Consider the following 24,273-nt stretch of genomic DNA (forward strand, 5'->3'; position numbering starts at 1 on the left):
TGCTTTTCAAAGGGCCATCACAGCCACAGCCTCTTCCGTGCCCTGTTTAATAGATGAGGAAAAGGAGGGATGAGGTCACGCAATGAGCCGGTTGCTGGCAGAGCTGGAGCTGCAGCCCCGGGCCAGCGCTCCTAAGCTGGAGAAGGTCGGGCCTTGAGAGAACACAGCAGGGTTTTGGCGCCAGCTTCCAGCCCGGCCTTGCTACCAGCTTCCTGCACTGAATCCCCTTTCCAGCTTGTTCCTACAAAACAAGCTTGGCACCATTTGTGTGTGAAGTCACATGGAGGCCACATCAGGCCTAATGGAATGAAACACAGTTGAAAGACCTTAGCTCATACAGACTCCTGTTTTGTTTTGCTTTTTGATTCTAAGAAGGTTGTAAGCAAAAACAATTACGTTCTCCTTTTTCCCTATGTCATGATATTCCATCAAAGAAGCTCCAAAAAGAAGCACATCTGTCTCTTGAGGTTTGAGTCTTTAATGCTTTTCTTTGAATCATTTTTTCTTTTTTCAATCTGGGGGCTCGCAGGGTGATTTTTTAAAAGAAGTTCAAAGTATACAATAAAGGGACACAATTTCCTTCCTCTAAGCAGCTGTTGCTAAAAGTGGTATAAACGAGATTTGGTATGAAACTTAATATGGTTTGCAGCCTACAATTTCCATGGCCAGTGATGCAGTTACAGAAATCCACAGGAAATGGAAGGGAACTCGCTTGAGTACAGATTATTTGTCAGCCTATACTTATTACATCATTGGAGACATGATTTTTGGAAACTATTCTATTGTTTCCACAACTGAGAAACAATAAATGTGTTTGAGCAGAAGACAACACAAAAGAAGTACATGAAAATTTTCATTAATCACGTTACTGACTGAATATTTCTAGCATTGGTCTGTTCATGTATGTATTAACACAAACATTACAAAAATATTACAAAGGGTTCATGATCTGAATATTGCAATGGCTCCCCACTTAGGAGGTTTTCTGAGGATGTTATCTCAAAACATAGTGACGTTTTTCGTCACCTTGGTGATTCCAGGACCCACACTGAGGTGGTGGCATTTCAAAGGAAGGATCAGCTTGGGTTTTCGGTGGACCAAATCCGAGGAAGTGGGTCAGAAATGTTTGTTTCAGCCTTACTCCTCCAGGCTTCCCATCTCACCAAGTTTCAGAGCACAGGGTTGGCTGCTATGGGTGATGCTGGGCCCTGAAACTCAGCTGGGGATCTGGATTCTTATCCTACATCTGTCCCTAATGAGGAGGTCACTTTGGGGAAGGCCACTTTCCCTGTGCCTCAGTGACTTCCCTGTGAGAAGAAGGACTATCTACCTACATAGAACTCTGCGAGGCTGAACTGAAGTCGTGTAGACGGAGCATTTAGAAGAGTTATAACTGCTGGGCACACTCCAGGTGTCCTTATAAATACACATACTTATAAATGTACATCTGGGGTTAATATGGCTGGCTAATTTCTGAAGACCACTTATTCCTAGTTTTCTGCTGCAATGATAGATATGGGGAAGCTGAGTTAAGGACCTCCTACTCCAAATGTTAGAAACCCCAACTAAAACCAAAATCTGATCTGTGACCCCCACCCACTGATACGACACAGCATCTATTTCTCCTCCGCCAGCGGAGAAACTAAATCTGACTAGAGGCCTTAGTTCGTCTTCCACAGTTCCTTTTGAAAACAGTATATAAGCAACAATTAACTATTCAAAATGGAGATGCTTTTGTTTCCACTCTGAAGGTTGTGACTGAGAATTTTGCTGGATGCTCCCAGCAGTTTTCAGTTCTTCATGTATGTGGTGCAGAGTCTTAACCAATCAAGATTTGCCTTTGCTGTGACCCATAGAATGTAGAAGAAGGGGCCCAGGGAGGCCTTGGCCACCCCTGGAGTCTCCGTAACTCTCTCAGTCTGACCAGTCTCTCTCACGCAAGCCTGAAAGCTGCCTTCCTCTCTCCCTCCGGGACACTGTCTGCTTGGGCACCTCCCGTGGACCAGCCACTGCCCCCTCACAGCCCAGGTGCCACACCTCTTCTCTGCCTGGCCTTAGGCTGCCAGGAGCCCTTCCCCAAGGAGGATGGCAGGAAGGTAAGGAACACCAATCCTGGTCAGGGGTGCTAGCAGAGGGTTTAGGGAGAGGATACTGGAAGGAACTCCAAATCCATGGTACATAGCCTGTAGATATCCACAAACACAGATGTACACATTCAGGTAATTTCTGTTCCCCAATAGGACTGAAAATTCAGAGGGAATTTTAGTGATGGTTAAAGTTATGGTGGAAATTGGGATCTTCTCTTGGAAATTCTCTATTTCCCACAGCCAAACAGAGATGAAACACAAGAGGCAAGCTGGCAGTGGACTGGGACTCAGAACCCTGGAGTTCTTGTCGCATGTAGCTTTGCCTCTTCCCAGCTGCTGAAACAGCGCCGGGTGCACGAGAGATACTTGATGTAAGAGCAGGGCCTTGGATAGGAAACCAGAGCGGCGGCAGGAGGGAGAAGGAACTCCTGTTTTTCTCCAGGCTTCTTAAGGCTGGCTCACGAGAGTCAAGTTTCCAATATTCCTGAACCTCAGTTTCCTTATCTGTAAGATGGGTACGATATGACATTTGTGCATTTTATGGAACTGCTTTGAAGATGAAATGAGACCAAACTTTGTAAAAAGAAAAGCTCCACCAAAATGCCAGTGACTATTAGTATAACATGGGGTCTCGAATATCCAACTGTGGTTAAAGCAAAAAAAAAATAATCTTTTTTTTTTTAACTTTAAATGCTGTTTGTTAGTAAGTGATTGAAACAGGACTCAGAAAGAAAAAATTTTCTTCCAATCATATGGCTACATGATGGAGATGGTTCAAGTGGCAGTGACAAGAGGGAGAAGGAAGTAGTTAACAATAAAAAAATAAAAATAAAGGAAAAGAAGGTGGTTGTCAACTCAGAGAGGCAGCATGTGTGCTGGAGGGAGCTTTGATGTTAGACAGACCTGGGTCTGAATCATAGCTCAGCTGCTTGTTTCATAGGGAAAACTTGGGCAAGTTATTTAGCCTTGCTTAGCTTCAGTTTTATTTTCTATAAAAGAACAGTATAAGAAAGAACAGTAGCTATCTGGCAAGGCTAGCACAAGGGCTGAGATATATAAACGGCCTAACACAGTGCTGGCACAGAGCAGGGCAGGACCATCCCTTGCTGACATGCTGTGATGGTCAGTTCAGGCGGCTGCAGGGACCTTCTGTGAGGCTCCGGTCGGAAGTCACACTGGCTGGAATGGCCAAGTCAGTATGCACAAGAAAGAGGGAGCTTTATCCTCTACTAAGAGACAGAAGGCCAAACAGGAGATAGATTTCTCCCTTAAATGCAAGTGAAACTGAAGAGCTAGGGAAATAAACCCAGGCTTCTGAAATGACAAACGCCTTGCCAAATGTACACTCAAGAGAATGCCACCCACCATTGTGCTCACAGCAAGAGATGCATTCTCAGACTGCAGGTGGAATGGTCTTTGCAAGTTGTCTAAGGCTCCGTTCAACAACTAGCTCATACTGTGATTTTCCTTCAAGCAAAAATAGAGAGGAGGGGCCGAGTGGCAGAGAACATGAAACTCGGGTCTGTCCTCAATTTGGCCCCGTTACTGCCCGTGTCTCCCTCTGTGCCTCACCATCTCGCTGCTCTGGAGGCCCGTGCCAGCCTCATGACGGAGTTAGGAGCGGGGGACAGTGGGGAACCCTGGTAGGTTGAGCAGAGGCCCCCGCCCCCACTCCCTCAACTGAGCACTCGCAGAACCAAGGGCCCCCGAGCCAGGACGTCACTGCGGACCTCCTCCAGATAGAAACCAACCGCCTCCTGCCAAGACGCTTTCTGCTCAGGTTTTTTTTTTTCATAATTTTTTCTTTTGGCAGTGATGCTTCTCACACATTTGTTCATGCGATTCTACCCTTTTCTAAAACCCTGTATGACCTGATCGTAGACTCAAGGCTGCTGGACCCAGAGCTGCCCTTATCTGGAGAACTGCACGGTGCTGTCGCTCATCAAGACACAGCCCTCCTCTCTCTGTGCTTTATTCTGTTGCCAGGGTCACGTCTTACCCGACCACACTGGGGAGGATGTCTAAATTTGCACAATGGCAAGGGCTACAGGAGCAACATTTATTTATATCCCAGAGAAAATAAAGTTAAAAAAAAGAAACAGGAAGCTCCTTAATAAGGGGCCGATCGATGACCACCCTCTCACTCAAGGCTTTGGGAGCAGGGCGGGAACAGTTCCTGGGAACTCATGGGGCCTCCCCCACACCCCACCTCGTCCAGACTCCCCCTGGGGCTGGGGTTCCTGCCGGCTCTGGCCCCGAAAGATCCTTCAGGAAACGGAGGAAGCATGGACACAGCCCAGGCATTTGGTTAAGTATTTTTAAAAAGCTTTCCCGTTCTGCTATTTTTTTCTCCTCACATTCAATATTCTTGGTTGCTAAGTGGGAGGAAATGTGGGGAGGTGGGAGAGGTGTGGAGAACTGAAGGAAAGTTGGCATCGTGAAAGCTGATGGATTTATCTTCTCATTTCTAAAGGGGGTGCAGGCAAAGGGCTGTGCTCCAGGACGGAAGCAACCAGCTGGGGGAGTCTCTCCTGGGAGCTGCACTTGTGGCAAAGACCCTCCCCCAAATCCTCCTGCTTCCCATAGGCCAGGAGTGGGGGGCTTTTCGGGAACATAAATAGGGGAATTTTCTATTTCTGCTGACAGCTTTAGAAAAGGAGATTTTTTTAAAAAACTAAAATGATCCTTATTTTCAGAACATATCCACACAAGGGAAGAGGCCAGTGTCTTGGCTATCCTTTCATCAAGAGGAAGATGGGTGCACCAGGCACAGTAACGTGCCACAGGCTGTGGTCACGAAGGGGACTCTGGTCTTTCGACTCCAGCTCTGCCAGGGGTCGCGTGGCTGCCTGCTGGGCGTGGGACTGGACAGCGGCCTGCTCCCTCCTTTCCAGCTGCACTGCCCACGGGGCCTGTGGTCACAAGTCTGTCTAACGACGGTTCACAAGGACCCATCCCTTTAACAGGGCCTGATTTTGAACATTTTTTTCTATTAATTGTATAGTTTTACTTTTCTTATTTAGGTTTAATCCATCCAGAATTCACTCTTGTACGTGTTGTTACATAAGAACACAGTTTTCACTTTTCTCCATATAGTGAACCAGTTTTTCCAACGTTATCTATAAATGACCTATCCTTTCTTCAATGATGGTGGTGCCATATTCATTGCATATTATGTTCTCATTTATATCATATTATACACATGGGTCCGGTTGAACTTTTTTTTTTAACTGCAGAAACTTTGGTAAAACAAAATCTCACATGGGACCCTACCTGCTCTCCGCTGCTTCCCTAACACCCATCCCGCCTTTCCTCTCCCCAGGCCAGGAGCCTGCAGACCACGGCCACCAGCCACGTACCCGCCTCCTGGTGGGCTGGACGGGGCAAGCCACAGCCTTGGTACACATTTACAATTCGAATTACACATTTTTAGGCTCCTGACTTTAAGAGCACGATGTGGGCTATCTATACATCTTGCTATGAACTTGAGAAGTATTCTGAGTATATCAGCAGTTGTTTGGATTAATTTGAATCATTAGGTCCCTCTTCGTTAAATTACTCCTTCACAGGGCAGAGCATACTTAGCAATCCAAACAGACACCAGGAAAAATTGCCCAATGTGCACCACACACATCAGGTGTGTTTCGGGGCATGCAGGTGTTGACTAGCAGCTCTCCCCTGGATTATCTGCCTCCGCAAGAGGCCTCCTCTGACTGACTCCGACTGACTAGGCCATTTGACAGCTTTGCAGGGCAGAGTTATCCTGTAGGAAACTGACAGGAAGGCAAATGAAGTTTGTCTGGTTGAGATGCAGTCAATTTTCACCTTGTGGAAAAGACGACCCCAAACAACATTTCACTGTCCTATAAGATACCGTTGTTGCAGTTATTTGCAAATTCGTTTCAGCCTATTGCTGATTGCTAATGCTCAGATTCTTCTTGGAACGGGTCTTAACATTTTATTGGTTCCCTCATTAGTTAATGAGGTAAATAAAATCTTTGATATGTGCTTATTTTATATTTGTTTGAGTCATGATTTTAACTTTTTGAAAATTATACTTTATCATGCCAACAGGGATTTCTACTCTCCTTAGTAGAATGTGGGCTGTTATCTAAGGAAGGGCTGTTAAACAGCACTGTAAGAACCCAAGCTGGGATATATAATTCATTAGTCTATCCATAAATCACCAGAAAGATGATAAGACTTGTCAAAGGAGTTAAGTAAAGGGCTGGTTGGTTAAGAGAAATCAGATAGAGACCAGTTGTGAACTGAGCCTGGTGGGTCACCGTGGCAGCAAAAGCAAAAGAAACCTACAAGAAAGATGTGGAGGCTTCACCAGCTGCGAGAAAATCCCCTTAGAAATGGAGTGTGTGAGGCTCTAGCACTGCTCTCTGCTGCTCGTGGGGACCTAGGGCTAACGCCTGCTAAGTGCCCATCAGAGAGGCACCGACAGGCAGGGACCCAGGCAAAAACCACGCAAAACAGGCACTGCTGGCCTCTTACCTGGGATTGGTTAGGTTGTAGCAGGATTTCCATATTTGTAACATGTGCTTACAGGTGAGGAGCGCCTCGTCCGGGCCGCGGCAGAGTGACTCCAGCTTCACTTTGGAAAACAGTAGTCTACGGTGGGGAGACAAGGAAGAGAACAACACAGCTCAAGACAGGGTCCCCATCAAAATGAAACAAGGGGGCCTGGCTTAGACCCGGAAGCTGCTGTACTCGTTCTAGAAGAGGGTGTCCCAAGGCGACCAGAGGGCAGCAGTGGGAGCAGGGCCGAGGACTCCAGAATCCCAGCTCAATATATGGCTTTGCATAAGTCACCACCAAGGCAAAGGCAGGCACAACAGTTCCATTTGTGGTCAGCTTAAGAGCATCAGAGTGGCTAATTTTATTCAGAACACAGAGATTTTGTTTTTAGAACAAAACCAACCTATTTGTGAAACTTCAAAAATTCATTAAAAGAGAATCTTGATTTATTTACAAAATTACACAGCAGATGAGACTCAGGTGATATGAGTATCCACAATAGAAACCTTCTACATGATCCTCATCACGTGAAAACTCCGAAGTTTTGAAAAGCCTGACCTGAAGGCACATGATGAAGGGGGTGCCTGGCTAAGGCCCGCTCCTCTTTGATCTGCTCCAGCCCCGCTGTTCACGGCCTTCCCCAGCTCACTCCATAATCACCCCAGCTATCTCTTCCCTATATTTGTTACCACCAACAGCTTCACCCTCCATCCAGCTTCTGAGTCTAAGCTTAGACCCTTCTCTCTTGGCATCTCAGAGTTATCCCAGTCCCAAATTCTATTTAAGCCTCTCTGTAGACATCAGCTCTCTTGGTCCCTGGGCTTATCACTACTACCCTTGTGAGAGCCCCAGCATGAACCCAGACATCTTCCTAATGGTCTTTCTGTCCCCTGACTTGCCCAGCTCCAAGAAATTATAAAGATCTCCAAAAATCATTTCCATTCCCAGCTCAAGAAACTACCATGATTCTTTACTGTCTGTAACAGTAAGTGAGAATTCTTTATCAAGTCCCTTAACACTCTGCCCAGTGGCCATTCCTATTTCACCATCCCATTCTGTGCCAGGCATCCCACTGGACCCACTCCTACCAATATAACTCATTGGCCAAAGATTATGTTTCCTTCGTAACTCCATGAATATATATGCCTGTCCTCCAACTTAATCTCTACTAATCCACGCCTCTCCTTAATTCTTCCTAAATTCAGCTAAAACCACACCTCATCAAGTACGTCTTCCACTGATATCACTTTTATACATTTATCTTTTCTATTCAGTACGTATCAAACTGGCTGGTGTTTGTTGTGAATGATAATAAAAAGAAGCAAAAGGAGGGAGGAGCTCCTGTTTATTCAAGGCCTCCTCTATGCCAGGCTCTGTGTTTGGCACTTTACCACAATTCCAATGTCATTTCTGTAATAAGCCTTCTCAGTAGGTGGTGTTTCCTTTCTATAAAAGAACCCCAACCGCCCTCTCTCTGGCCTCACTTCCACAGCGCCTAAAATTATGCTCTGAGGTCAAAGGGTCTTACATCAGCATTTTCTCACTGACTACTTTCTCTATCAACCACAGAAGATAAAGAAATATGTTTCTAGCGATAAAAGTTAGATGGATAGAATTCCTCAACCACGCACGATGTGATGGTCCAATTCGAAGGCCCTCTGGAGAAGGAAAGTCTCTTTTTCCTCCATGGGAGATGGAAGGAAGGCGGTCCTAACCTGTCACCGCTCAAGCTCAGGAATGGGTTAGCACCAACCACTCCTTCCAAATGGAACACAGGATGCCCAAGGCGGTGCTGTGGCTCCCAGAGGGCTCAGGGCTGCAGCATCCTGGAGCCTGGGTTTGCAAAAGCCTGGGATAATGGGGCAACAGGCCAGGTCACAAGAGGATGCAGCCCCTGATCCATAAGTAGGGGGGCATAAAGAGTGAGGCCAGATGTGAAAACAGGGCTCAGCTTCTGCTAAAAGACATCTCAAGAAGTGGAAATCCCCTGAGGTCTTTCCAGGACTACCGACAAAGGAATGGTAGCCACTCAGGGTGTCTTGAGGATGTTTTTTCTTTCTTTCTTTCTTTTTGGTGAGGAAGATTGGTCCTGAGCTAACCTCTGTTGCTGATCTTCTTCTTTTTGCTTGAGGAAGACTGTCCCTGAGCTAACATCTGTAGCTGCCAAAGCAAAGCACCGAACTTAACCACTACACCACCAGGCTGGCCCCAATTGAGGAGTTTTTAAGGAGCTTGAAGCTGACACATGCTGATGTCTTCTGAGTCCAGAAGGTGAGGGGAGTGCTTTTCCACCAGAATGCCCCAGCAAACTTGGGTCAATGGGAGATGTCTTACAAAGGAAGGAGAAGCTGCCAAACGGTCACCTGCCAGCATCTGATGGAGACCTGTCGGGAGACCGTCAGAGAACTTCCTGGATGAGGGCTGGTTCTAAGCACTTTTGGCCATAGGAGACCCCACCCAGGACCGTGGCGACATCCTCTGGGCGGCATACTCAGTCCCTCTGGCTCAGCCAGGCTGGGAGTTGGCTGCCCCAGGGAGGGCCCTGAGGTGGTGGGGAAAGTTCCCTGCACTGCAGGCAGTGGCGTGGCTCTGAGAGTGATTATCCACAATTCCTTTAACGGTACCCAAAGCACAAAATGCCAGAGCTCGTCTCTGAGCCTCAGCTTGGGGGAGCAGTTCTGTGCAAGGCGTCTTGGCTAGAAAAAGAACTTCTAATTAACATGAAATAACAGCTTTCAAACACTTGACTCAGGATATGGAGTTGAAAAGGTGTGGGCTGGATTTCAGAGAACCAGACAGGAAGAACAATAGTGGAACCGCTGAGCACAAATGATGGAAAAGGCACCTGGGAATGAAGCAAGAGGAACAGCAGGAAAGAGAGACTGGCAGAGAAAAGGAGCTGGAAACACAGGCAGTGGAGAAGCAGCAGAGGCACTCGGCCACTGCCAGGTGTTTCCTTCACAGCAGGCAGGATGCCTGACAAGCCCAACTCTGTTCCCCCCTCGAACGCCCAGGAGAAAGCAGGAGAGGCACTGTCTCAAGGCCACCGGGCTCCTTCTCACCATAGCCCACCCCTCACTTGTTTATAAGGCAGAGAACAATACCGGAAACAGAACAAGTGATAACCTGTCATCATATTTGCTGAACCCTGATCGCACCTTTCAAGACTGTTCGAAAACATCTGGCTGGGTATATGCTACATTAGCACAGAAATGAAGGGCATACACAAACATCATTAGCATTAATTTGCTGCAGTTGACGTCCAAAGATATTATAGATTCAATCTACTGAGGAAACCCTGAGGCAAAAAAACAAGTTACGAGACAACCTGGGACAAACTGGCATTGACTGCGTTTCAGTATGTGAAAGTGTCAACCTGACAGAGAGGGCAGAAGAGATGGATGGGCTGGGACCACCTACCGGCCACATCACCTGAGTCCAACCGTGGATTAAGGAAGATGTTTCTCTAAGTATAGTCAGAAGTCACATGCTGGGAACACGGTCTATTCCTATCCCATATACCTGGCTCAAAGTTCATTAACCTAATTTAAAAAATTTTTGTTCAGACTCATTGAAAACCTACAGGAAATTAATGAAGAAGAGAAGAATCTTCCTAAAATATCAATCTGACTAGATTACTGATAGCCCAAATCTAACATCTCATACAATGCCTTCCATGATCTGGCTCGTGCCCACATGCTTAGCCTCGGTGTGCCCACTGCCCATCACATACATCCCCCATTCTAGCCATGATCAGCTTCCTCCACGCGTCACTCTCCTTCATGCCTTTGGGTCTTTGCACATGCTGTCCCTTCTGTCTGGAATGCCTTTTCCATCCATGTCTGCTTTACAGGCATCTACTCTTCTTTCAAGATTCAGGTCAAACAGCATCCTCTCCCTAAAGTCAGCCTTAAATAATAGGAGCTGACTCTCCCAAATGGAAATGCAATTCCAGAAAAGACAAGAGCTCTCCACTGTGGAATCATAAGCTACAAGCCAGGAAATTTCTGCTTTCAAACAAGTGAAATAATAGCAGTAACAACAGCAGCTGCCAGACACTTTAAATATTTAATCGCTAATTCTTACAATGACCCTGCAAGTTAGGTTGGGAGGTAAGTACTTTGCCCAAGTTCACACTGCCAACCAATCATAGAACAGAAATCTGAACCCAAGTCCATCTGACTCTGAAGTACTGAACAAGAAACAGAGGAGAATGACTTAAAATCTTCTAACCACTCTACTGATGCTAATGAAGATACATAGCACTTTCTAATCCATTGCCAAATATTTAAAACCCTCAAATGTGCAAAGATGTGTTAGATATTACATAGAATAAAAAATGGTATGAAATAGAGGCCCTTGCTCTCAAGACCTCAAAGACCACCGGAAGACCAGACCATGAACACTCGGCAGGCTTGCTGGTTTGGGAACAGATGATGGCCCTGAAACTTGAGCAGCGCTGCAGGGAGACAGGAGTTAGGGTTCTGGGGTATTGCTCCTGGGATATGTCACACATGGCTCTTTAAAAAACGGTCACATTTGCCCACACTTGCCTCTCTCACCCAAAAGTCAGGCACGTAGAAAATTCTAGTCATTTGAAGGATCCAGTTAATCAAGATTTGACTTTTTATTAAAACTAATAGAAATAATGTTTTACCCCATTTTTGGAATGTTTTAAGAATCCCAAGATAACTCTTGAAAAAATAGGTATGTTTGGCTTAGTGGAGAGCTCAGAAAGAAGACACAACACCCCTGTGAAGCTTTGAAGCATGTGGCATCATGACTTTTCATTGGGCACCTTAGGGAATGTGTCAAAGTGGCATTTTATCAGGACCAGGTTTAATGTCTAATGATCATCCCCAGGAAGACTTTCTTGACCCCCTTGGAAACAGCCCCAACCACTAGATACTCACCTCTCGTACATCACTCTAGTTGAGCTGTATCCTGGGCCCCAGCCTCACGAGTCCCAGACTCCAGACACCATGCCTTGAGCTCATCGCAGACCCTCATGTCTCCCTGTCTATGCTCTGCTTATCTGGAAGTCCTCTCCCCAGCATCCCTACCACTCCCAACTGTGAAAATCCCACTGTCTGACATCTTCCATGACCCCCATCCTCAGGCAGAATCTATCTTCTTCCTCATCTCATATGTATAAAATATGTTTTGTAATCTGTTTATTCATCCCACATTTGTACAGCTGACTACCTATACGACAATGTGCCTGATGATGAATTGGTATTTGTTCATCCTTTTGTCAACCATTTTAAAAGTGCCTATTATGCATCTGAGGCTACAAAGGGAATAAGACGTGGTATCTTCCCCCACAAAGCTCACAGTCTAGTGTGATACACACATATGGACAAAGTTCTTTGGCAGCACCAAAGGAAGGTGAGAGAGTCTGCCTGGGGATCACAGAATACAACAGAGAAGCAGTAGGACTTTCACAGTTGGGGTGGGGGGGCGCTGGGGAAGGGCATTCCAGGCAGGCAGATGGAACATCTGGGGCATAGGCAGCGAGGTGCAAGCATCCACAATGAGCTCAAGGAATGGTGTCTGGAATCTAGGATATAAGGCTTGGGCCCAAGATAAAGCAAGAAGAGTAGATGTTTCTAAATTCTGAATATAATATGACTCACTCAAGCTTTCTGTGAAGAACTCTCAATGAAAATAAATTAGAAAAGTTTAGAGAAGTACTAACGTAATAATTCCCTTCAATCTTATTTGGCAGTATAAAAAATGCACTTAAGTGCATCAAGGAGGAAACACTCTTCTTAATACAAAAAACCCTCACTAATGAGCTTGAGTAATGCTGCATTTAAGGCAGTTGATTCAGAAATAAAATCACAGGAACCTTGAACATTTGGTATTTTGTGCTGATTTGTGTTTGTGTGCTCCTGGGTTCAGCATGTCAGGGACCCGCTCTTTGTTTATCTGCTGAATGTAGGCAGGATGCAAAAGAGCTGTGCAGAAAAGCACGTGGTATCTGCCTAAGTTGGGCAGTGGCCATGAAGGCCTTGAATATCGTCTCCATCTCTTGCTTCCAGGGAGTCTGAGCTGAGCTGGAGTGGGCTGGCTGCCAAACACCTTAAGGAAAGTGAGCATCTGTCACCAGGTAGAAGAAATAACAGAGCAGGAAGCGGGGTGGGGGGGGGGGGGCAAGTATGTTGAAATAAAATTTTAAATTGAGAAGATGATTTGGCAGCCACAGATCAGAATGGTAAGATAAATCAAAAGAGATGTGCCAAAAGCATGTGGTGACTAGGAGAGGAGAGATAGAAATTTGAAGCCAGATGAGTCAGCTGGGAACAAAGTCTGAAAGGATCGAGCCTGTGTGTGCAGCCCATCGCTGTTCAGGGAGAAGGGCCATCTAACCATCCGATCCATCTAACCAACCCCTCAGAGGGGAATGAGGGACTGCTTTCATGAAGGCAATCCATCTCAATACACTGTTACCAACATTCCTGATGGCCTACTGTGTGCTGGTCTTGGAGCCTTGGAGTTCTGCTGGCTGAGTTTCCAAAGCAGTCCAATCCCAGAAGGTGGTATTTGCTGCAAAAAGCAGCCTCTGATCCTGGGCTGAGTCACTGTCGCTGAAAATCAATACTGTGACTGGCCTGGGAGCTGTCTGGCCTGCAGCAGTGCAACAGGGCCCCATCACCGTCTGGGGAGCCAATGACGCTGGGTTTACGGTTGTGCAGGCCTCAGAGTAGAGACCTCAAAACCTCCCAGAAGCTGCTCTGATCACAGCTGGAAGGAACGGGAGGTGTGGAACTGGTTCATGTGACCGCTCCCATGAGATAACAAATACTGCTTGGGGTCTCACTAATGGTGAATGTCCAATAAACATCACCAGAATCAATGATATATCTACCCAACTGTTACACAGGAAACATAATTTCTTTGATCATCTAGTTTACCTAATTGCTGTATTGACATGCTGTTCATCAGCACATTAGAAAAAATACAGGTTCTTCCAATTAATCCAAAGATGGAACAGGCCTTGAGAGGTCCTATAATGTTTTGCTACTCAGCGTAGTCTGGGGCAGGCAGTCTCAGCGTCCCCTGGAAGCTTGTGAGAAATGCAGAATATCCACCCACTCTGGACCCAATGGATCAGAATCTTCCTGTAAGAGGATTCCCAGGTGACTTGCGTGCAAAGCACCTCTCTAGTTCTTAACTCTCCATCCTAACCTTTAATGGTCTGATTTTTTTTTTTCTAAAGACCTACAAGAAAAAGAGTTTCCATAGCCCATACACTTAGGAAATTCTACCTCTGTTTATTTCATTCCTATAAGAATTTTTGGAGTATTTTGTTGTTAAATTCAGCGGGAATTCTGATCAACCACTTACATTAAGCTCACAAACGAAGGGCACTCCCACCTGTGGTCTTGAAGAGACTGCCTCCCCTCCTTCCGGAGGAGTCCCTGGATGGCTTCCTGATGGCTGTGCTATACCCTTGTCCAGGTCCTCCCGGGGTGTCTCTGGTGAGGGTCAGTTACCAACCCCAGTGCACCACTCACACTGTCACCCACGTAAAGGGCCTCTCCTGAGACTGCAGAGTACCGAGTACCCACCCAGTGCCGCTGGGTGTCCTCCTCAGGGATCGAAAACTCAAATGTCTCCCAGAACCAGACCAGTGAATAGGAGCCAGGCTCAAGATGCCAGGGAGCGTGTGGAGTCGTGCCTGCCTAGCCTAAAGGTAATCAAGTCTAAGCATTTTTGAAATGTGTGCTGACCTAAGGGAACTCTGCTAGCAGATGTCAGCTTCCAGCCTTCCAGATGGAAACCCCTAGACTACCAGCTTTTCAGGGATCAAATCTGAGTACCTGGTTTCCTTTACAGAACCCGAAACACATGCTGACTCCTGGTCAGTTTGCTAACAAAGCACGAGAGGAGGGTTTGAAGAGCACGGCTCTTCTAAGAGCATCTTCTCTGGGGATGACGCCCTGTCAAGTAACGGACCCACGTGGCTCGCTGGCAAACTTCTGTCTGGGAGTTTTTAACCACTAGGGAAGTTCTAGAAATCTGACCACTTTTAAGGCCTATGGTTGCTCGAGAAGAAGACGCTGAACAATATGCCAGCATGTCTGGCGAGGTCATTCGGCATTTCTCCCAAGCTGGCCTTGCTGTCACGGTGAGCGTTTTCCCAGCCCAGGATCCCAGATCTGCTGCTTCCTGGGAAAATTGACACTATGCTCATTAAGCAAAAGAAAGTATCAGGAACAGACATCTTCCTTTGCAGAACTTAGCAGCCTCTCATCCTCAGTTGGGAGGCTGCTCATGAGTGGCGGGTGCTGCGCACAGTCCATGGCCGTCTCTGGATTCGCCTGGGCCTTTTACTTTCCTAATCCCGCCTCCTCTTCATAACAGGCAGGAACTCCTGCTAGATCCCATATCAGTTACATTTTGCTTCTCATTTCAGTCAAAGTGTCAACAATCTGGGCTACTCCCCCATCCTTCTAGCGGTATTTTTAGAACAAACAAACAACTGACATATTTAGCTGGAATAAATCACCTCAAGAAACCCCAGTTTGGCTTATTTTTCACTCCTGATTCAGCCATTGATCTCAACTCCTATTAGCTCCCTGGAGCCAGCACCTAAGCCGGAAAGGATCTGGACAGCTTGACCTAAAAACACCTCTGGAATCACACTGCCTGCATTGCAAAGACCTCCGCTAATGCCCGAGTCTGACATTCTTATGAAAGGAGCCATTTCATGCAGTGCGGTCCACAAAGCAACAGAGAATCCACACAGTCAGTACAGTTTCCTGGGTGCTCTCTGAGTGGGTGGGGCTAGGGGATGTGGGGTGCAAAGTAAACAGGAGGTGGAGGACCTGCCCTCTGGTTTGTAAGCGGGTTGGTGAGCAAGTGCCTTCAGCACAGTGAGCCATCCGGTAAGTAAACGTGTGAACAGGAAATATTTGGAAGCAAGTCTTTCCATCAAACTATTCAGGCTCTCAAAACAAATAATCTCTTCTCTCTGAACCACAAAGCCATTGTCATTTCTAAAGTCGGGGAGGGGGTGAACTGAAAGCAAATGAATTGACCTGCCGCCTCCCCGAAAGACCTCTCTCTGGAGGGCTCCCAGTCTTTATTTCTGACTCAGTTCCCATGGCCCTGATTTCCCCATGTTCCCCAGTCTGAGGATGGCAGCACAAGGGGAGAAATAAGACATCTGGGCCCATTTCAGTGGACAACGGCAGATGTCAAAAGAATGAGAATCCTACAGTCACCTTGACCTAGAAGGGAAAGGGCCCAGGCCAGATGTGACAGGGACTCAAAGGAACCCATCAAGTCCTGTAATATGGAAATGACTCCCTCCACTCAAAGTCAGGAAGGGAGCCAGAAAGGAAAAAACTCGGCAGGGTGCTGGGAAGCTGAACCAGCTCTTTGGGACCAGAGGTGGACAACACATCTCTCTGGGATCATCTGGATGCCAAATGGGACCATGAGTCTTTGCACCAGAAACCTGCTCCTGTGAACCCTGGCCTGGTTTACATTTCCCACGTTCTCCGTCTTTACCTCCTGCGGGTTCACACTTAGTCCGTTGTGAAGGGTTTTGTTTTGTTTTGCTTGGCTTGTTTCAGCAGTGCCAAGGGACACCAAAGGGAGGACCTTTGTCTATGGCTGGGGCTTTAACAGGGAGCCCTGCTCCCTGACGGTGCGCTGGTGCGGGCCGCAGTGGGGATCTTTGTTTCTCCTGGGGCACTCAGCACACTCCAAAGTACTTCTCCTCCACATTGTGCCGGGAGCCAGGCAAGGGCAGGGACGGTGCTTTCCCTGGCCTTGGCTCTCCTGAGCCTGGCACACACTTGGCAGGAAGTGGGGCTCTCTAACCATTAACTGGGGGAGGGGTTCAAAGGGCAGTGAATCTGATCATCTGTAGGTGGATCATGGATCCCCACTGTTTTCAGTGCAGGATTTCCACAAGAATACTTATGGGGTTAATTTGGAGCTTCTGTTCTCTCTCTTCTTTGCTCTCAGGTGTTTTTGTTTTGTTTTGTTCTCAAATAGTAAACTTTCATTACCTTAAAATGCAAAAGACCATCACAAATGAGCTGATGTTCAACTGTATTTGGACTGTTCGATTTGTTTCACAGTTGGCTGGGTAACTAGCAGGTGCTTTATATGACCCATTTGCAGTAAGAAGACCATCATTTTATCATAGAGTGAAACTTGGCAGAGTCAAAACCAAAATGGACCATAGAAGAAACACAGGTGGACACGCTTGGGCTGTGAACTAAGGCCACCAGGCTATTCAGCAGGGTCATTAGTTTCAACTACTCACTGCACAAACATGTACGAATATTCACGGCATGCCAAGCACTGGGTTAGGTGCTGGGGATCCAGAAGTTTCCAGGAAGCACCTGCGTGAAGTCTGAAGCTGATACTCCATACTTTGAATTGTTGAATGAGATATCTAGGAGGACTTGAGATCTTGCAAAGAAAAGCACCAGAATAAATAAACCTTCTGCATGCCACCTCGAGGATGGATGGGTTTGGTGTGGCTGCCCCAGCCTGGCCTCTTCTGAGGAGCTCCCTTCCCTGGCTGACAAGGAGATCGGCATGCCCTGAAGACTTTCTCTCCAGCATACTCAGAAATAACCAGAAAAGGGGGAACTCTCTGGAAAAGAAGCAGGCTACTCCTGTGAGGACTTTTAATTGAGGGACAAACAGCCCCATGCAAGCCTAGTGTTGGTCAAGTGGAAATGGGGAGAGGCGTTTGGGCCAGCACAACTCCCGACGTGAGGACAAGCTGCTCCAAGCCCTGGAGGAAGGAGGATCTTCTCATGAACCAATCTGGCTTCAAGGAAGTTCTCCTCCATTTTCTCTTTTCCAGTTCTTCTACTCTGGCCTCATAAACCCAATTTTCAGTTTCTGAGGCATTTTTCATTGCCTTTTGAGGATTCTGTCTCTCTTGACAAGCATCTACATTACTGAAGGCAACACCACAGCCCCATCGCCTCACAGAAAGATCACAGAGACGGCTGGTGTGGTGGGAAGTGAGTCCTTGCCTTAGCAAGTACCTCCCAGGGGAACTGTGGCTTCATGATCCAGAGACACAGAGAGAATCCAGGGGCATACGGGCCCCAGCCATCTAATCTCAACCTCCCAGGCGTGCTGGAAACCTTCCTCCGCCCACACAAGTCACTAAAGAGAGGTTGGAAAGTTGATTTTTAAAAAACCTGTGGTAAAATATACATAACACAAAATTTACCATTTTTAAGTGGACAGTTCAGTGGTATTAATTGCATTCACATTGTTGGTAACAATTGTCACCATCCATCTCCAGAACTTTCTTCTTGCAAAACTGAAACTCTGTACCCATTAAACGATAATTCCTCATTCCCTCCTCCCCCAGCCCTTGGCAACTGCCGCTCTAGGCTACTCAAAATCATAGAACTGTCGCTATGATTTCCAGTTTCTCCACATCCTCACCAACACTTGCTACTTCCTGTTTGTTTATTTTAAGAGCTGTCTTAATGGTATGAAGTGGTATTTTACTGTGGTCTTAACCATCCCTAACGATTTAGTGATGCTAAGAACATTTTCACGTGCTTATTGGCCATTTGACTATCAACTTTGGAGAAATGTCCATTCAAGTCCTCTGCCCATTTTTTATTCAGGTTGTTTTTTTGTTGCAGAGAGTTAATTTTAAATAAGCTACCACACCACTGAATCTGCTCCACTTTGATCTGTGGTATCTTTCAGGCTGCCAGCCACTCTCCTTTGCCCAAAGATCCCCTCCTCAATTGTATCCGAGGGACGGGCAACCCTGGGTTGCCGACATTGCCTTCCTCCCTCCATCCCAGACATCCTGCAGGTATCCATGGATCATTACTCTAATTTAATGAGATGAACACCCTCTTTCCTTGTGGGCCCAACTTTCTATCAAATGCATATTTCACCAGCATGTTCATTACTCCATCGCTCAGCTCAGGCCTAAACACAGCCCATAACATCTGGCCTCTCAGTAATCACTACATGAAAACATTACTCAATATGACATTTCAACTTAAATTGAGTTTCTCTGAGAGTGTGTGTGTGTGTGTGAGACAGAGTAAGAAAGAGACATAGTCTTACTTGCCAAGTAATGATTTTTTTTAAAACCAGATATGTACTCTAATGGAGAAAAGAATGATCCTTATCATGTTTTCTAGTTTATTGATGAGATTAACAGGGAAGATAGCATCAAAGTCCTGCTCATCTGGATTGTTAGCTCTAAGCACAGACTGTCTTTCTCTTGTTCGTGGCAGCATCCCCTACACCTAGCATGGCAACTGGAATGTGGTAGGAACTCAATGCTTTGAAGGCAGTGGTTAAGAGCACACAGATGTCAAGGTCAGACTGCCTGGGTTCAAATCATGTCTCTGCCACTTACTAGGTGCATAATCTTGGACAAATTACTTAACCTCTTTGTGCCTCAGTTTCCTGATCTGTAAAATGGGGATGATAATACTACCTCCCTTTGATGGTTCTCATGATGATTAAATTACTTTAAATGTGTGACGTGCTGACAAGAGTTGCCTGCCATAAAGCAGTGTATAAATGCCAGTGGTTATTTTTGCTAAATGAGTGAATGAATGGGTGAATGAATGAAGGAAGCTTACATATGTTCACTTCTTTCCAGACAGTTAGTTCCCACTGGTGTAAAAAGAAATGTGATTGTCTGACGAAGTCTGCTTTCACATGTACGAGAGCAGAAGAGCACACACAGAGAAGGAGAATACTGCAGAGGAGCTTGTGGTCTTGCAGTCAGGTGACTGATGCATCAAAGTTATGCATCAGAAAACACACTTAAAAGAGTTGTCCAAACACCATAATGATCCCACTTCTATTGTATCCTTGAGATGTTTCAAAAATTACTGTCTTGTGCTTTGTGGTAACATTTGATGGCTTCTTAAGTGTGTTGTTGATATGATGACCTCTCTGAGAGCACACAAGTAAGGATTCCATTTAAATAGGAAAGAGTAAAATTCAAGTCAATTAAAAATCTATAATTAGGAAAGTTGCACAACCATAATTCGTCTCAGGGCAAGAAACTAAACCCATTGTAAGGCTTGCTGAGTTAGAATAACGCATTTTAGTTACACTAAAGTTCTCAAATGCTACCATAAGTATGACACTATCTGAAAAATCTTCCAGAGAAAAAAGTAACAAACTGTCAGTTCTCATCCCCATATTTTATCTAAAAATGAGTCTCCATGGCAGAAACACAAAGTCTGTGAGGGTCCAATCAAAGCGCCACTGACAGACAGCCGCCTCATCTTTAGGAGAAAGAACCTTTCCAAATATCACCTGGCACCTCCTTCTACCTTTCTGGGCCGATGAGGAAAATTACTAAGTAAAATGTTTTAATCAATTAGGAAATTTTCGCAAAGTTATATTTCAGAAAAAGAAAGATCAAGGCTCTCGTACCAAGTACAATAGATAGTCAATCTATCGGAATTCATGAACACTGTTCAATATAAACTTTGTTAAATTTTATTTTAGGGAAATCAATGTGTTGGAGACATTTAATACATAATCAGAAAATACTAATTTTTCATCGTTTGGTTGAGGTATTTACTAGTTGAAGGATTTAAAAAAAGCAATTTTTTCAACAGAAAAAGAAGGTAGTATAGGAGCAACAAAAAACACAAGACATATATAGAAATGGCAGACATAAATCCAACCGTATCACTAATTATATTAAATGTGAATGGACCAAACGCTTGAGACAAAAGGCAGAAATTATCAGACTAAATTAAAAAGCGAGATCCAATTATATGCTCTCAATAAGAGAAGAAGTATTTGAAGAAATAATGGCTGAGAATTTTCTAGAAATGATACACAATGCCAACAATACCAACCCACAGTTTAAAAAGTCCAATGACTCCCACGCAGGATCCACTCTTAGCTGTATCAGAATGAAAACGTAAAGCATCAGCAACAATGGCAATGAGAGCAGCCAGAGAGAAAGGACAGATGACATTAAAATGAGCTGAAGTTAAACAGTTGGCTTCTCAACTCCTACAAAAGGAGCAAGATCGCGTGTGCTGTGAGGAACTGTGAGCCTAGAATTATATATCCAGCTTGAAGAATCTCTTTTGAGAGCAAAGCCAAATATATTTTTAGATACAAACGGAGAAAGTTTGCCAGCAAGAGACCCTCACTGAAATTTCTAGGGTTATCACTAAACAACCACCACCAAAATGGAATGTTTCTTTCTCTAAATTAGTAAAGGAAAAATATGTAATAAAAATGTAATCTAAAAGAAGGTAGGAAAGGAGAGGATAAGAGATGAAAAAAGAGCAGGACAAATAGAAAGCACAAGTTAGGTGGGAGACACTAACACAAATATATCAGTATTTACAATAAATGGAAATGAACTAGATGTTCCAGATAAGACTGTCATCTTGAGTTAAAAAAAAAGTCAGCTATATATAACGAGCACAAGAATACATCTAAAACATAACAATATAGAAAGTTCAGAGAGGATGGAAAAAGACATTCCAAGCACATGTACACACACACACACATATATTTGTATGTGTATATATATGTGCGCATATATGTGAATATATATGCATATGGACGTATGTGATAGCATATAAAGCAGACTTTGAGGCAAAATGAATTATGTGACATTACATAATAATAAACGGTTGAATTTACCAGGAAGACATAGCAATTCTAAATTTATATGCACCTAACAGCATAGCTTTAAACTATATAGCAAAAATTGCTCTAACATGTGGTGAAACAGGACAACTACAATCCTACTGGTAGATTTCAACATGCATCTGCTCACTAATTGATAATTAAGTAAACAAAAAACATCAGTAAGAATAAAGAAGATCTGAATATCATTAATAGCTTAGCCAAAAAAAAATAGAAAAATTTACCCCCAAATGCAGAAAACATTCTTTTCAAGCACACATGGAATATTTACAAGAAGTGACTATATGCTGAGCCATAAGAAAAGTCTCAAAAAATTTCAAATTTACATAGATTATAGCCTCTGAACAAAATTCCATGAAGTTATTAAAAGCCCATTAACAAAAGATAAGTAAAAAAAAACTCCATATATTTGACAATTATGTAATAAGTTTCCAAAACAACTGAGTCAAAAAAGAACAATGGAAATTTAAAAATATTTAGAACTAAACAATAACAAAAATTTCACTTATTGAAATTTGTAGTTTACCACTAAAGCATTACTTAGTTGGAAATTTTTAGTCTTAAATGCTTATGTCAGAAAAGAAGACAAAAATTAGTGAACTAAATATCCAACTTAAAAGATTAAGAAGGAAAACCAAATAAAACAAAACAGAACAAACTGAAAAGAAAGAAGACAGGAAATAATAGAAATAAGAACAGAAATATGTGGAAGAGAAAGTAAGCATATAGTTGAGACCATGAAAAAGTTGGTTCCTTGAAAAGATCAATGTAACAGACAAATTTCTGGGAAGAGTATTCAAGAAAAAAAAAGAAGGCACATTAAACAATATTAGGAATGAAAAAGACTTAACCACAGAGGCTGTATGACAATAAATAGATAAAACACATTATAAACAACTTTATGCCAATAAAATTTAACATTTAGATGAAACGGATAAATCCTTAAAATATACATATTACATATTACAGCTTATATGTTATACACAGTTTAATAAAAATAAGAAGTAGAAAATCTGAATATCCTATAATCATTAAAAAAAAAAACAGCATCAGGAGTCTTTCCACAGAAAATCAAGACCAGCCCATATGGTTTTACAGACAAATTCTACCCAAACTTATTATTCTAGGAACAAATAATTCCAATCTTACACAAATGGTTCCAAAACACACAAAAAAGAACTACTCCAACTCATTTTATGAGGCTGGCCTAACCCTGATGCCAAAACCAGACAAAGATATAAGGAGAAAGGAAAATTACAAGCTACTTCATACATGAACATAAATGTGAATGTTCTTAAAAACATTAGTAAACCGAACCCATAAATAAGCTAATATGTCATGATCGAGTTGGGCTTATCCAGGAATGCAAGGTTAATTTAACATTTAAAAATACCAATTAATATAACATTCACAGATTAAAGGAGTAAAATCATATAATCATCTCAATAAATACAGAAAAAGCATTTTGATAAAACCAATATCAATTCATGATTTAAAAAACAGAACAACTCTTAGCAAACCAGGAAGGAGGAAATTTTCTTAACCTCTTAAACAGTATCTATAAACAAAACTGTAACAAACGTTTTAATGGTCAAACATTGAAAGAATTTTATTCAATTTCACTGAAGGTCCTAACTAATACAGTACGGCAACTTGTAAAAAGTAGAAGGATCAGAGAAAAAGAAACTAAATTTTAATTATTTCAGATAAAAGTCATTGTCTATATAGAAATCCCAAAGTAATCTACATATAAATTGTTAGAGTTAATAAGGGTTCGGCTGGGTTGTTGGGTCAAGAAGAATATACAAAACGCAGCTGCCTTTCTATACACTAGTAACAAGTACATAGCAAATTTGATTTGAAAAAAAATACTGCATACGTATACTGTACACAAAAGCATGGAAATTTTTTCAGGTAACTAGAAATAAATCTAGTAAAAAATGGGCAAAATATTTATGAAGAAAATTGTAAAACTTCATTAAAAAATATTTTTAAAAGGCCTAAATAGCAAGCTATAATGGCCATGGATTGGAAACCCACTGTCATAAATACATAATTCTTCCCAAACTGAGCTATTAGATCAAATGTAATTCCAACAGATTTTTTTTGTGGAACTTAACAAACTGATTTGAAAATTTTTATGAAAGCTTAAAGGGCTGAGAATCACCAGGACACTCCTGAAGAGCAAGCTAAAGGGACTGACCTACTCACATATAACAAAGTTGTAACAGGGAAGAAACAGTGGCATTCACACAGAGAAGGACACACTGACCAACAGAACCAGATAGAAGGCTCAGACACAGTCCTCTGTCCCCCCACCCCCACCCCACCCCACGAACATTTGATTTAAGACTTAAGTGGGACTGTGGAGAAACAGAAAGGAATCTTTTCAATACATGATGTTAGGACAATTGGATATCCATATGGGAGAACATTACATTTGATCCCTCACACCATATAGACATAAAACAGTCAGTTCCAGATGGACTCTCAGAGCTACGTGTGAAAAGTAACGAGAACTTATACAAGATAATTCAGGAGACTATCTTCATGATCTTGGAGAAGGAAAAGTTCTCTTAAACTAGACATAGAAAGTACTATCCATAAAAGAAATGACTGATAAATTCAACTACTTTAAAAATAAGAACTTCTGCTCATCAAAAGACATCGTTAAGAGAAGGCAAAGACAAGACACAGATTACAGATTTTTATAACACATAGAAAAACCAAAAGGACTTGAAACCATAATTTAAAAAGAAATCTTACAAATTAGTATGAACAAGTCAACCCAATTAGAAAAGAGGAAAGATTTCTACAAGTGCTTCACAAAAGAGAAAAGCTAAATGACCAATAAACAAATAAAAAGGTCTTCAATCTCATTAAGAACAAAGGACACGCAACTTAAACTCACAACGTGATACCATTAACCAGCAACCATATCGCCAAAAATAAGTCTGACCACACTGAGTGTTGGTGTACGGAGCCATCTGGGCTC

The 24,273-nt window shown here is 43.6% G+C and overlaps 1 protein-coding gene across 21 annotated transcripts in view; it reads right to left on the reverse strand.

Annotated features, from left to right (window-relative positions):
• TTC7B (tetratricopeptide repeat domain 7B) overlaps positions 1 to 24,273 on the reverse strand; it is a 245,992-nt gene that overhangs the window by 65,389 nt on the left and 156,330 nt on the right. For all 21 annotated transcript variants that reach the window (XM_070594411.1, XM_070594407.1, XM_070594404.1 and 18 more), the window contains one exon: positions 6,591 to 6,707. In XM_070594411.1, the coding sequence (XP_070450512.1) occupies positions 6,591 to 6,707 (117 nt within the window). The remainder of the gene's footprint in view (positions 1 to 6,590; positions 6,708 to 24,273) is intronic.

The sequence above is a fragment of the Equus przewalskii genome, chromosome 25 (genome assembly GCF_037783145.1).
Source record: "Equus przewalskii isolate Varuska chromosome 25, EquPr2, whole genome shotgun sequence".
NCBI lineage: Eukaryota > Metazoa > Chordata > Mammalia > Perissodactyla > Equidae > Equus > Equus przewalskii.